Source organism: Anastrepha ludens, chromosome 5 (genome assembly GCF_028408465.1).
Source record: "Anastrepha ludens isolate Willacy chromosome 5, idAnaLude1.1, whole genome shotgun sequence".
In the NCBI taxonomy this organism is placed as follows: domain Eukaryota; kingdom Metazoa; phylum Arthropoda; class Insecta; order Diptera; family Tephritidae; genus Anastrepha; species Anastrepha ludens.
The window spans coordinates 10205772-10218795 of NC_071501.1; the positions used below are offsets into that span (position 1 = coordinate 10205772).

The 13024-nt window shown below is 38.6% G+C and overlaps 1 protein-coding gene across 1 annotated transcript in view; it reads left to right on the forward strand.

The window, feature by feature from the left end:
• Positions 1-246: 246 nt before the first annotated feature.
• Positions 247-13024, forward strand: part of LOC128863509 (probable basic-leucine zipper transcription factor P) — a 97725-nt gene continuing 84947 nt past the window's right edge. The window contains exon 1 of the mRNA XM_054102711.1: positions 247-1440. Coding sequence (XP_053958686.1) covers positions 561-1440 — 880 coding nt within the window. The 5' untranslated portion in view covers positions 247-560. The remainder of the gene's footprint in view (positions 1441-13024) is intronic.

The window sequence follows — 13024 nt, forward strand, 5'->3', positions numbered from 1 at the left end:
TAGTTGTGCAAGTGTGAGAAATAAATGGACAACTCCAAATTCATTAGGGGCCACAAAACTCAGTATGGCGAATTCAGTGATTTGCATTTATACATTCATAAATATAATACACAAATAAAAAGGTCTCGCAAATTAAACAACCAATATTGATTTATAATTTTTTCGGGTTTTGTGTGTTTCATTAAAAAGCGTGTAAGTGAAAAAAATAATTGGTTTTTCCAGGTTCAGGATGTAAAAAAATTTCCATTAAATTTAACAAAATGTGCAAAAGTGTTAAAAGCATTTTTTCTCCATTTCATTTTAGTCTGTGGATAACACAAAATTTCAGCGAGAAATAAACTACGAGGCATAGAATTGCCAAATAAAATAATTAAGTTGTAAAATGTGTGAAAAATCTGAAGAAAAATTAAAAAGAAAGGGCATAGAAATTGTGGAAAAATCGTAATTGAAAACGTGAAGTGTGAAATAACAAAAGAAACCAAAAATCGAAATGCATAAAAATAATTAAATTTACTAATACACTAATTTCAAGCTCCGTAGGAAAAAAAAGAGTCTTCCAAATGTCGCATGCAATGCCAACAAAGCCGAAATTATCAAATATGAGCTCCTTGCGCTGCCTGAGTAAACAAAACACCTCTGGCAGAACAAAAAATAAAACACAACATAGGCCGCTTTTACTTTCCTGTCTTATGTTCTTCAGCACATCCTTAATATTCCTCACCTTCACACCCGCCCATGCAGCAACGACACACAAAACGCTCACACAGCAACAACTGCGTAGCCTTTCGCCCGCGCAGCTGCTGAGAGAATATGCCGAGACGCCGCTGCCGGCGAATTCGAGTCACGCGGCATTCGTTGAGTCCAGCATCGATTCGTGGACGGCGCGTACACGAGTTGCGTCGAAGCGGCTGCAGCGACTCGAGCAAGAGCAACAACGGCAACAACAGGCACAACATCATCGCCAGCAACAGCGCGCACAAAAACGCAAAAAGCAACAACAAGAAGTGTTGCAGCCACAGCCGCAGAAATCACAAAAGCATGAAAAATCGCGTAAACAACGCGAACGCGAACGCCAACAACAAAAACAACAGCATGTGCATCAAACGCAAACACATCAGGCATCACGTCGTAAAACCAAAAGTGGTCTGAACATCGAGAGCAACATAAATAGTAATGCATTTGTTGCGGACAATATTGCGCTGGAAGATCCCACAAATGCGGCAGCGGCAAAGGCAACTGCAACGGCATCAGCATCGGCATTTGCTGTCAACACAAGCAAACGTGCCACGTCGACGCAGAGGAAGAAAAATGGCCGTAACGGCAACAGCAACGGCAACGGTGTGAGTGGTGTTGGTGGCAACTACAATGGCGGTAGTCATAATGGCCATGGCATCAGAGACGTTGGAGGCGGCGGCCAACGTCAGAAATTGCACAGAAACGGTAAGTTACCCTTTGATGGTATTTTTGTCTTTTTTCCGGTAACAAAGTAAAGTTTTCTAAAGGTATATAAATATTTTGAAATGCATAATCACACATACGTACATGTACGTACATGTGTGTGTATATTGGCTGCTGCCAATTTGTGGCAGCAACAAGTTAGCCGCACAAGTTTTCCCATCGCAAACAATGGGAAAGACAACAATTGGTCATTGCGCCGGAACAGTGGGAAAGAAGTGATTAAGTAGGCGGAGAAATCTGCTTGAAATTGCAAGAATCAGCAGAAATGTTTGGTATTCCACTATTACTGGCATAAAACTATCATAACCTTCGTTCACAAAAAAATCTGCATCAAGATTTATTTTCTTTCTTTCAAACCCAACTACCGGGTCGTCAGTATACAGCAGAATGGTCAGTAAACATATTTTTGTTTGATGCTACGCTCTAAATTTTCTCTGGACAAAACAAGTAAATGCCTATTTTTTTTCTTTACATAATATTTACCTAACGCCAACGCTTTGGAAATTTCCACAGAATTTCCATAGGAAAATGCCCTTTTCAGTAGGTTAGGTTAGTCAGGTTCTTAGACAAGACACTCGGTGGTCCTAAGACCCATTGTGATACCTGCATTTGATTTCCAACTATGTTGCTTAATTAAGTTGCTTAAACCACTTATATCTTTTTAAGAAGTTAACTCGTCCCTCCAATGGGAGGGCTCTTCGAAGAAATAATCGCCAAGATATTTGGCACGGCTTCTTTGAAGTGCAGGACATTCACAGGGGAGGGGTTGTATTTGTTTGGTGTTTTCCGTAAATCCGCATAAAATGTTTACAGATCGATATTACCCATTCATTTCCGCTTAATTTCTCTACACAAATGACCAAAACATGGAAAAAAGTGCGTTTAGCGTAGTACACATAACAGAAGCGAAACTTTCAAGGCAGACAAAGAAAGAGGGAGAGACCCGAGAGAGAGTCAGAGAGAGAGAGAGAGAGAAAAAGAATGTATATCTAAAGAAATTCACAACATTTGCAGAGAATACCAATAGACAAAATTTACAAAAATAACTATACGTTGCTCTCTCCCGCTCCGATGTATTAGCGTGGCGTTAGACCCGTGCGCACATATAGCGTCTAACACTATAACGTGCATAGACAAGGCACGCCCATGCGCAATACTATCTATTCTACTCTAACACTATTTTGTTCTCTTTCGCTCTACTATAGTAGTATGGTGTTAGTGCTGTACGTTTACGCGTCACTCTCTTTCTCTCTCTGTTATATTCTAACGCCTTGTATATAATGTATACGTAGTTCTCTTTTGCTCCTACAATACGAGTAACGTCGTACGACTTAGATTAGAGTCTTAGCGTAGGAGTGATTTTCCTCTACGTTATATCTTCTTTCTCTCTCGCGGAAACAAAATGCCCAAAGCGTTGCATGGCCTTGAAATTTTGCTCCCCGCTCTCGCTCGTCCATCGACGCCTAAGAAGTTTCACTTCAAAACAGAACAAAACCAAAAAATATAAAACGAGATTTTTATTTTTTTAAATTTAATTTTTATAACTTTTTTTAATTTTGAGTGGGTCTCTCTCTCTCTTAATTCCTGCTCTCCCTGATGGGACATACGGCCTCTACAAATCGTTTCCGACGGTCACGATCCTTCGCGATGACTTTGACTTCTTTGAAAAATTTCCCTACACACGTAAGTTCTTTTTCGAGAGTTTTCTTCCAAGTACACCTACGGCGTCTTTTTCTGCTGCCTTTCTGGTCCCAATCGAGTGCTCTCCTGCATATTTCTGTGGGATCCTTTCGAAGAATATGACCTCCACCGCCTTTGCTTTATTGCAGTCTGCATGGATAACTGCTTACGATTCGCCCAAAGCTCTCTGTTGTTGATTGTTCTGGACCACCAAATCCGCAATAATCGTCTTAAACATTTGTTAACAAAAACTTGCAGCTTATTTACGAGCAAATCTGTCATGACTCAGGTTTCATAGTCAAACAAAAGGACCGATATTACTTTTAAGTTCAAAATACGCAGCTTTGTAAGTGTGGAAATCGATGTAGAATTCCATATCTTGTTCAACTGAGCAAACGCACTACGTGCGCGTTTGCGATTCTGATTTGTATGTCGTCTGCTGCACCTCCGTCCGTAGAAATTACACCTCCCAGGTAGGTGAAGTTGTTGACGTTTTGAATGCTGGAATTCTTAAAGCTAAAGCTACTGCTTGGATCCGCGGCATTTACTTCAAGCGATTTAGTTATTTCCCCGTTAACCTTCAGCCCGACTTTCTTTGATTCTTCCACCAAAACGTCGAGCTTCTTTTGCATGTCAGAGTGATTTGTTGACGTTGGCGTAATCTACGTCTTCAAGGTGTTCGCTGAAGTTCCATTGTAAGAATCAGGCATCCGTCTACAGATATTGGGTAACTGATACGGAAAATTCAATATGTTGGCTCGAATTTTTACGTTCCCTATGACCGCAAACTAGAAATCGAGATGGAATTTCTGTTTAATTTTCTGTTTCTTTAATAATTTCCGAACATTTGCTGGTTAGTGAACTTCGCATGATAAAAATGACAACCTTTGTAGGCCCGCCAGAATGAGTCCGTTGCGACCGTTACGGCATTTGATTGACAGCCGAATTGAATGTCTATATTTGTATAGAGAATGCCACATTCATGCCGGACGTCTTACCGGAATGCACAAAAGTGGGCCAACTCGCTACTTTTGCCGTACGTCAAGTCCATCACAACAACAATGTAGGCAACATACAATACAGAACAGCTGATTTGTTTGCGTTTTGTACGGATGCAACGGACTATTTCTAACAAGGCTCTTTGATCATTTTAACATATTATCCATAATTTTCTTAAATTGCTCCACTGTACAGTGTTCATTAATATTGATGCATGCAATAACAACAACATCACAAACTACAGTGCATTTTCTAGCACATTCTTCAATTTATTCTTTTACTTTTTATAAAATTTCGTTCGCCTTCCGCAACTGTTACAATTCCTTGTTTATTACTCGCTGCTGCTTTTTTGCTACTTTATCGTTGTTGTTATGGCAGCTATTTTTTATGTTTTTCACTTTTGTTGTTGCCGGTGTTTTATGGCAGTGCAATTCTACCAGTCGTGCACGCCAAAGATATTGTTTATATTTGTACTGGAAGTAGTTGTTGGCAGCGGTTTTGCTAAATATGGTGCCTGCCTGCCTGCCAACAACTTTGCGGTACCCAAACCAAATGATCGATCGCAGTGCATACTCATACGCTACCCCACTACATATGCACATCCATGTGCATCATCATTCCAAAGTGCAAGATGTTCACTGACGTGCTAGCGCGTCAAATGTGCGATCGATCTGTCAGTGATAGCACGGCTGTACGCGCCAACTAACAGTTCGGCCAGATCGTTGACCAGCACCAAATATGGATCGGTTTCCGCCTCACTAGTTGGCTAGAGTTGAAAGAACTTTCCATGTGAAAGTCTTTAAAGCTTCTGGCACAGCTGAATTCCGGCAGTTGAACACTCATCGACTCGTCTAGTTACTATAGTTTTTGCTTGGGCAGGAAGAAATTTTTGAAATTGCCAAACGTGTCCAAACGGGCTTGCTGAGTGGCGCAGTAAACTGGCATAGCGAATGAGGGGTTTTTAGAGGTTGTTGCATTTCATTAGAATTCATAATCTACGGAAGTGCGCAAAGTTTAGCTTGAATTAACGCGAAATCGATTTCACAGTGTGAAATAGGCTGAGAAAGCGTGTGTGGGATTTTCGTTTGGGATTCGATTGGGTTGGATTGTTGCACTGCCACTGCAGTTATTTTGTCCCAGAGTGCTTTAACAGAGAATAGAAATAATTTCCGTGGATTCATCTGGTGCAACTAATAGGGTGGAGAAATGAAGATCGCTTAGGAGTAGCTCAATTTTGTTTCCTACTAAATTTACGGTCAGAAGGTTTTTGTTCACCGATATAAATTACTAGAGCTCATCCTAGAGCCACAACGATTTTCCTCCATTCGAGTCTGTTTTGCGTCAATCTCTTAACTCCATTCCAGCTACAGCAGTCGTCTCCAGGTATTCGCTGATCCACCACGTCTGCGGCTTCCTTGGGGGTTCTACTCAATGGCGGCTTTCGTTAAGTCACCATTTCCTTGAAATTTTCTGGTAGCTGCTTTTTTTCAAGAGGAGATCAAAATCGACAATGTAAGAAACATCATGAAAGGTGCCGTCACTCTAGTGGTATGTGGGACATGTTCCCACTAACCTTATAACATTTGTCCTCTCTCGACTAATTCCACCCGGGGACTGCTAAAAGCATTTCATTAAGGTGGAGTCGTATTTATGCTTTTTACACACACCAGGTACCTGCAGCCAGGTTCCTCTTCTAATTGCGTATTGGGGTTGTACCCTATCCATAGTCTCCATTGCTAAGGTTCCTCTCCTAATTGCGTATTGGGGTTATACCCTATCGCTAGCCTGCATTGCTTTGTGGCCAATGGGGCATCGGAAAGTTGCAATTTCGTTACTCGACATCGACTTGTTGTCTGTTTGGCTTCGTCTTGAGGCTTTACCTCACGCGTTTGTGCTTGTCGCCTGGTAGTAAATACTATTTCCCCCGGAGGAGATATGTTGCAAAATGTCTTCTTTGGACGACGCATCTGTTGAGTGTTCTAGATCGGTCGCATTTGCTTTGCTTCTGCTTTGCGCTCCCATTCGGAGTTTTATTACTATCCTTGCTGTAAACTTTTTTACTGTTTCCCGATTCTCTTTCGAGTTCAACACTTGCGTTACAAGGTTATCTGGTGTCTGGACGACGCCGAGGACATTTATGAGCTCGAAGCGCTCTTCATAGAATCCGGAGCAGTGTAAAGTCACATGTTCTGCACTCTCATCTTCACTGTTGCACTCAGGGCAGGTCGAATTATCTGCTAGATTAAAACGGTGGAGCTACGTAAGAAAGCTGCATTGAAATTCACTTATAAAACCAAATTTAGCCATCACAAGGGATAGCAATGGACTGCAAAGTTGACAATCTCGGTAGCATGCCGCAATACGAAACACTGAAATGGGAGGTCTTATCTCAACCGCCGTACGCTACAGATTTGGCTTCTTTCGCCAATCAGTTATTTTGATCGATGACAGGATCACCTGATCAAGTAGAAGAATACTGCTGCGCGACACGAAAGATTCGAAGTAGGGATGGGTAAAGTAAATATAAAAAAAGGTTGCAAAACGCCAGGCACTCCAATATTCTACTGCTCTATCTCTTCCATAATTGCTACCGCCACAGGTAATGGTTTGGGCTGCTGTAACCGCAGATGGGTGCTCTCAAATTGTCTCCAAATTATTCTGAAGGTTGCTTTGAAGACGTGGGCAGACAAACCTTCCGGTGGCAGACCATGGACATTTCAACAGGACTCGGCATTGTCTCACAAAGCTCGAGTGAACCAAGAATGGCTAAAAAACAACATTGCGAACTTCATAACGTCCACACAATGGCTCTTAAATTCACCAGAGCGAATCCGATGGATTATTCTCTTTGGGTCATTTTCGCGAGCAAGGTCCTAGCTAAAGGATTCACCAGTCTTGAGGCACTGAAAAAGGCCATTGCCCGCGAGTGGACCGAAATACCTGCAAGTCACATTCGGGCAGCTTGCGATTCGTCTCAAGGCCATACATAGTGAAGGTAAAAAGTGTTCATATTGAGCAAAAGTAAATTGATTCTTAATTTTGTATTATTTTTCCACATTTTTTTACTTTGAAATGAATGAAAGTAGGTTTCCAACCTAAATTTATGGCCTTTGTAATTGGTTACACTTCGAGTACCGGACCCGTACATAACAATGTCAAATGGTAGATTTTATATTAATTAAAGTTTATGTAGATTTATATACTTGCACATATGGCAAAGTTGTGCCCTAAAAATTTCTAATAAATTCTTCGGAATGTAGAATATATTGATTGGGCCATTTCAAAATCTTTATCCTACTGCGCACTGGTAAGTAATCTTAACACTGAAGGCCACCGTTCGAGCACTGTTCTACCTCCCTTGTTCCAGAGCGCCGAGTAGTAGGTGGCGCATTATTAATAATCAAGTTTGTTTGTGAATAACTTTTTTACTAAATAAAAATCAAAATTATTTTGAGTAATCTTTCGAGGAAATATTTATTTTGACCTCTACGCGCTCCACTACTTATCTATTTGTACACCCCAGCTGTCTAGTTGACAACTGTCAAATATGACTGAAGTACGACGCCATGCCCAAGAATCAGAAATCTTCCGATAGGGTGATTATTTTGTGCCACTTTTTACATACTCGTATATGCACGAACACCTGAAATTTGTGTGGGAAAATTTTGCAAAAACCAATGAATCAGTCAAGGCCAATTTATTCAAGGTGATATCAGTAGAAAAACGGAAATAATTTTTTTATTTCTCTTGGCTTGCGGATTGTCAAAATGAGAAATTTGCTTACATTTAGTTTATTCAAGGCGAATCTCTTAACGTTGGTGTTGGTAAATCAGCTGAGTTGTTTTTTTTTTCTTTCGGCATGTCCATGTGGCTGTCAGCTCAGAATGAAACAAGGCGAGTTCATTATTTGTTTTCTAGTTTCACAATACTTTGCTTTAACAATCAAATGTATAGAACAGAGTTGATGGTCTAGTGCCACCACCTTTAATGAATCCGCCTTGAGTTTATTTACATTTTAATTTCAAAATTACAATTATGTTGTGTGAAAATTAATAAAAAAAATGCTTTAAACATGGGTAAGTGTCTTTTGGAACGGGAATGAACTATTTCTGCTATCCACCCCGTGCATCCCGTTCTATACTAAAATGGAAGAAGCGCTTGTAGGAAGTTTTACGGATAGTTTGCAATGCGGTAATAAAAATTACTCTTTTATCTGATAATGTCTACCTGTACCTCATCGATTTCCTCAATTACCCGTATGTTCAGATATTTTACCTTTGCATCCATTATTACATTTATATAGAATATTGATGAGAGGAATTAAAGTGAAATTACGATTTTGTTTGTATTTTTAATCAAATTATTAAATATCTAAAAATAAATTATTTCTGTCAAAGCGAGTTCATCCGCCTCAAAAATTTTCACCTTGATTTGGCGATCTGAAAACCAAGAGCGAAAACTAAACCCATGTAAAATATTTGCTGGATTAAATACGCCCTGGAATAACTTTTTTTCTCTTAATTTCATTTTGTATTATCCAATGACAACACTTTGTTTACTCAAAATTTGGTTGTTTACTTCGTGACAGCTGATTTCGAATCATGAAAATGCGTCATTTGTATCTGAAAAAAGTGTTTTCAAATTCACGTGGATTCAGCAATACCACCAATTCAATCGTATTCGTCGCGAGCTTTCTGTTTTCCCCACAAGACACTAGTGGGCACTTTAAGCACCGCGGTGTTTATAATGACATAAAAAGCAATTTTTTCGGAACCACTAATTGCAATGTAAGCATAAAAATGAGTACTGAATTTACCTTTCTTAGCAATTGAATTCGTTTATTTGAAAAGAAAAGCGATGTAATTTCACAACGACAAAAGAAAAGTACTCAGTTTTTTCAGAGCCTTGTAAAAAAAGAGCACTTTTGTAATTATTCATGATGTAATATAAGCACTTATTTGATACTCAACTGCTTAGTAGGGTACATATGTTCTTGGGTGTGTTCAGTAATAAAGCAGCAAATACAATTCTGCACTTGAATTGGCCTTTTTACCCTGATAGTGAAAATAAACAAAGCAATTTGAACTACTTCTAAAAAAACCGCAGTTAAATAGCATACCTTTAAAAACAAAAACACATTTCCGATCTCTGTGCATTCAGTCGACTTAATATGCAGGAACCTTCATTTGCATTGAAAAATCGCACTGGTAATGTCGCGAAGTGTATTTGTAATCTGCCGCACCATCAGTGATCGCAACTAAACACTTACCGACAATGCTTACCTTTAACGTCCATAAAGTGCCGAAGTCAATTGCCTGTAAGCTTTCTTAAAACACTTATAAATCTACAGTTCTGCAGTATAACTCCTGTGGAAAATTAATTTTAGCAATATTTACTGCTCAAGCGCCGAACAGTGTTCTATTTCCGAAATTAATGATAGCTAAAAAGGTTTGCAAGAAAATCTTGTGAAGGGAGAACTGGAATGAAATTTCTTACTGTAGAGAAGAAAAATGAAGACAACACCCGGCACCGTAAGGAAACAAAAAATTAACTTTTGAGCCACTTCAGATTTGCACTTTATTACAGCAAGATTCAATGAGCTACTACTAAGCTACTACTAGCAAATTTTTTTGAGACGTATGAAATTTTGTTGAATTTTTTTTAATTTGCTCAGAGGTAAGAGAACGAACAATATTTTCATACAAAATTATTACAATGAAACAAAAAACAAATGAATAGTCAAAACTTGTCAACAACTCTTAGTGCTATAGTTAACTAATTCAAGATCTCTTCGATTCGCCATGCGTTAGCGAGTGGCGAATAGATGAAGCTACTGATATGTGATGGATTTCTGAAATTAAATAAATAAATAAATATAAATAAACATATGTTGGGAACCCTGTAAAAGAGCTGTCTAAAATTGCTTAACATTTGTCTGGAAGTACTTAATGTGTATTGGTAAGACCGGGTTTATACGCATGAAGGAAAGAATAATGAGATGGCGCCTATCGTGGCCCCGTTACTTTGCTCTCAGCGAATTTGACAACGAGTTACGTGATTTTAGCACCTGTATGGCCAGATTACCATTTTCGTAACTTTATTTAGCATTTTTTTTTTGTTATTCATGACATTTTTCTATCCTGTTCTAATTAAAATGTAACGTTTATAATTTTGTAAAATATAATTTTTTTAATAATTAGTTAAATAATTCACTCAGTTTTATTTAGCTTTACTTTTTTTAACATCTGGTGGCATTGCCCGCGATTGCAGGTGTTGTTGGTGTTCTTCTGCTTTCGGCAGTCAAATCTCTCTCTCGCTACTACAGTGTTGCCTAGCTTTGGATATAAAAACGCGCTAAAATGCCCATTTAAGGAAAATAAACACCAAATCTTTATTGAATTACTTAAAGAACTTTGTATGCGTGACAAATTATTTTTGAAATGTGCGTTTTTTTAAATAAATGTGTTATGGCTATGTATAATTTAATTTATTAGTTTTTTTTTTTGTTAAGCGAAACTCTTTTGTTAAGAGAACGATTTTTTAGCTATATTTGAGGTTATGTAACTAGATAAGTTACGGCCGCCGTAGCCGAATGGGTTGGTGCGTGACCACCATTCGGAATTCATAGAGAGAACGTAGCTTCAAATCTCGGTGAAACACCAAAATTAACGAAGCACATTTTTTTAATAGCGGTCGCCCCTCGGCGGGCAATGGCAAACCTCCGAGTGTATTTCTGCCATGAAAAAGCTCCTCATAAAAATATCTGCCATTCGGAGACGGCTTAAAACTGTAGGTCCCTCCATTTGTGGAACAACACAAGACGCACACAACAAATAGGAGGAGGAGTTCGGCCAAACACCCAAAAAGGGTGTACGGGCCAATTATATACATAGGTATATATAACTAGATAAGGTACTCTTTTTATAAAAATGTTATTATGGCTTCTTTAGTATTTACTGGTATTTTTTTGCTTAATGCCCTATGCCCCACTAAGAATTGATGTCCGGAAGAAACGATTACACCTCTATGGTTTTAATCCGCATTCAGTAAATTCAAACGCCTTTTAAAATGTGTAAAAAGGTTTTCAATCTTGAGAAGAGTTGAGGGAAGAAGATTTAATTTTCTTGCATAACCTTAAAAGGAGCAAAAAATTGAATTCACATTTTCAAAATATCAAATTTTATAAGAATTGGCAAATTTTCATTAGCACTAACATCTTCTCAGAGTGGCCTTTTTTAACCTTCTTTTGTATAAAAATACAGTTTTTTTAACTTAAAGTTTCGGTAACTTTAAATTAAAAAAACAGAAATAAACACGAAACTTCAAAATTTTCGCATTTTCGGTACAAAAAAGCACTAAATTTATTCCGAAGAGCAAATGGTTGGCAATACGGCACAACTCAGAAAAACGTGACGTCACGTACTCTTGATCTATCAATCTTATTTCTATCATTTTTGTGTGAGGTAAAACCATAGTCGCCAGCGGCGAATCTCGTCAAGTGAGCAAGGCCCAGAGATAGCAGGCAGATATGGTGAAAATATTTTGAATGGTATGGCCAATATCAGAGCGTTAGCCGACTCTCAGCGAATCACAATCAGGCTGACGTAGCAGGGGCAATAAATCGGTTTGTTTACGAAAACTCTGAGATTATGTTAGTGATATACGAAAAAATCAAACAATGACACTTCGTTGTCGTCTGAACAACGACTGATTGGGCAAGTGTATGTAAATGTGAAATGATCGTGCAGAATTCGGCTGATGAATCACGCCCGATGCATGCCAGTCGAAGTTCAAGCAAGCAGAGAAGTGGAAAGTCTAAGGTGCCTTTAGTGTACATATGTTTCTGAAATCGGTGATCTCTATAATTCAAGAACCACTCAATAGATTTAAATGAGATTCAAAAAACTTGAATTTAAATGCTAGAATCTGATGAAGTTATTTTGATTTCTGTTGAAAGCTTTGATTTTTTTAACAACGAAATAAATTAAATAAAAGTAAAATAAATTTTCCTTGAAAGTTCGCGTATAAGCTTTCAGAAGTCACTATTTTGTCGATTTTCAAGATCGAGACCTTCAACTAATTACAGGATTTACTACTGAACCTAAAACATTTTTTTATTTGATGCTTTTTAGTAGAATCAATACAAAGTTAAGAGGGTCATTGCAAAGTACCCAGTCCAAAATATTTTTTTTTTGTTTTTTAAAAATTCTTGTTCTTCTTCTTCTCGATTGGCGTAATAACTGCTTACGCGATTTTGGGCGAGTTTAACAAAGCGCGCCAGTCGTTTCTTTCTCGTCCTAACCGGCGCCAGTTGGACACACCAAGTGAAGCCAAGTCCTTCTCCACCTGATGTTTACAATGCAGATCAGGACTGCCTCTTGTTCTGTTACCAACAGCTCGTACCGCATCGAATACTATCAGAGCCGGAGCGTTTGTTTCCATTCGGACGACATGACACAGCCAACGAAGCCGCTGGATCTTTATTCGCTGCGCTATGTTTATGTCGCCGTAAAGTTGATACAGCTCATCGTCCATCGCGGACGATACTCGCCGTCGCCAGCGTGCAAAGGTACAAAAATGTTCCGCAGAATCTTTCTTTCAAACACTCCAAGGGATGCCTCATCGGATATTGTCATCGTCCAAGCTTCTGCGCCATAGGTTAGAGCCTGATAGAATGTTAGTTTTTTTCGTCGAAAGAGGACTTTTCTACTCAATTGCTGGACTTGGTACATGCAATTGATGCAATTAGACTAAGTACAATTATTATTATTTACTTTCAATTCTTTTTTTTATAAAATTATAGTTCATTCTAAGCCAAGTTTCAAACTTTGTGCAAGATTTATAAAAATCCTGCAAACTTACGTCGAAATCAGAATTAAAAAAAAAT